The sequence below is a fragment of the Mus pahari genome, chromosome 10 (assembly GCF_900095145.1).
Source record: "Mus pahari chromosome 10, PAHARI_EIJ_v1.1, whole genome shotgun sequence".
NCBI classification, from domain to species: domain Eukaryota; kingdom Metazoa; phylum Chordata; class Mammalia; order Rodentia; family Muridae; genus Mus; species Mus pahari.
This window is the reverse complement of record NC_034599.1, coordinates 15,699,195-15,701,112: the sequence shown is the minus strand read 5'-3', so window position 1 is coordinate 15,701,112 and position 1,918 is coordinate 15,699,195. Positions and strand designations below refer to the sequence as shown.

The 1,918-nt window shown below is 43.8% G+C and overlaps 1 protein-coding gene across 1 annotated transcript in view; it reads right to left on the bottom strand.

The window, feature by feature from the left end:
• Positions 1–461: 461 nt before the first annotated feature.
• LOC110327631 (lamina-associated polypeptide 2, isoforms alpha/zeta-like) overlaps positions 462–1,918 on the bottom strand; it is a 4,258-nt gene continuing 2,801 nt past the window's right edge. Inside the window, exon 3 of the mRNA XM_021206716.1 lies at positions 462–1,916. Coding sequence (XP_021062375.1) covers positions 732–1,916 — 1,185 coding nt within the window. The 3' untranslated portion in view covers positions 462–731. The remainder of the gene's footprint in view (positions 1,917–1,918) is intronic.

Sequence of the window (1,918 nt, the reverse complement as noted above, 5' to 3'; positions counted from 1 at the left end):
CATCTTCCCACAGAGATGGGAAGTGCCTTTCCCTTCAATACATGCACACGCTTGTCTGTGAATCAAGCAGCAAGTTTGTGTACTGGCACTTAAAAGAGTTACACTGATCTAGAATTATTATGAAGTTTGTTGCAGACTTAAGTATGAACAAGAGTGTGGACAGATGTTAGAGCGTGTAGATGATACTTAGCTAAGAATTACGGTACAAAGGTCACTTGTGAGATGTCCTGTAATTTAATGAGTGGACAACAAAAGGACTCATGGCAAAATTTTATGTAATAAAAGCAAGCAGCAGAAAGCGGAGCAGACTGCAATCACAGGAGCTGTGAGACTTGGCATGCCTACACAGACTTCTCAAAGCTAAACTCCTCTGATCCGGGGGGTGGGGGTGGGGGAATCAGTGTTTCAAGTGACTAACAATGTTTAACTCTGACTTATGCATTAGAAAGTATGTCAATGGCACACTAAAGGAAGTGAGGGTTCCACTGATATTCTAGTTGCTGAATTCCTTGTATATCTAAAATGTTAAATGAAACAGGAAGCTGTAAGCTCATGTAAGACAGATGTGACCTATGGAGTTTCAACTGTACTAGGCCTCTATATATGCAATTATACTGTAACTTGATGAGTGGTAGCATAACACCTTGAAATTAGCTCTATTAGGAGACTAAACTCTTAGAAAGGTTCACAAATTCTCCAAGTCAAAGTTTCTGCCTTTGTTCTTAAACTTATTACTGCTTATTTCCACGCTTTTTAATAACTTTGTGTACTTCTCCTCCAAATAATGTTCCACCTTTAAAGGGGGCAACAGTCAATTTATTCTTAGAAGCTGGACTAATCTTACAATCCTTTAACCACAGATAACGCCGACCCATGATAGAAGACCCCATGGCACAGGCAGACATCCTCACTTCATCAAATGCAGCATCACAAAGATACGAAGCTGCATCATAGGTTCTGTTCAGAATCCTGAGTGCCTGCTGTGCATCACTAGGATCTGAATTAATAATCTGTGCAGCCTGACTTATGTCAGCTTGCAGAGACTTAGCTACGAAGGCCGTGTGAGCTGCAATCTGCAATGCTGATGCTGCAGCTTCATAAGATCTACAGAGAGCTAAGTCCAAATGTTTATCACAAGACTCAGTGGAGGACCCCTGAGTGGCTGCTCGTGGGGTGGCTTCAGAAATAAACCCCAGGATTTCATCATCGACTTTTGGAACTGATAATATCAGGGCTGCCTCGCTGGAGGAAACTGGATATCTGCACGCCAACGAGGGCAGCTGCCTATCAATTTGCTGCCACTCCTCTTCAACCACTTTTAGGATAGATTCATGGAGAGGAAAAGACGGTTCTGAAGCTTCTATTTTATCATGCTGTGGTGGCTTAGACACTTCTACTCCTAAAGTAGTAAGAGAATGAGAGACAACACTTTTGGCAAAAGAAGACCTATGTTCGGATGCAGGTGTATTCACACAGGAGCCTGAGTCCCCTCCCCTTACTGGCTTCTCACTTAGTCTTGGGACTTTTTGGGGAGGGGACAGGGATTCAGATTCTTGATAGCTCGACTGGCTAAGTCTCTTACATATGTTTTCTATATCCAATGTGGGTACAGAATTAGAAGTCCCAGGCAAACTGCCGACCCCACCCTGGACTAACAGAGAATTGACATAATCTCGGATTGCCTGAGCAAGTGGTGGAGAAATGACCTGTGACCTCTCCGACTCTTGCAGTACTTCTCTTTCACTGGAGAAAACCGACTGATCTGAAACGCCAGGCTCCTCAGCGAGCGATGGCTGAGTTCTACTCTTCCCTCCACGGCAAATATTTTCCACTATGTCCTTACAGTAAGTAGTAGTGGTTTCCCTTATCAGTGAAGGAGAAGCTGCAGCAGAGACCAGCCTGGCAGCAAATCCACGCT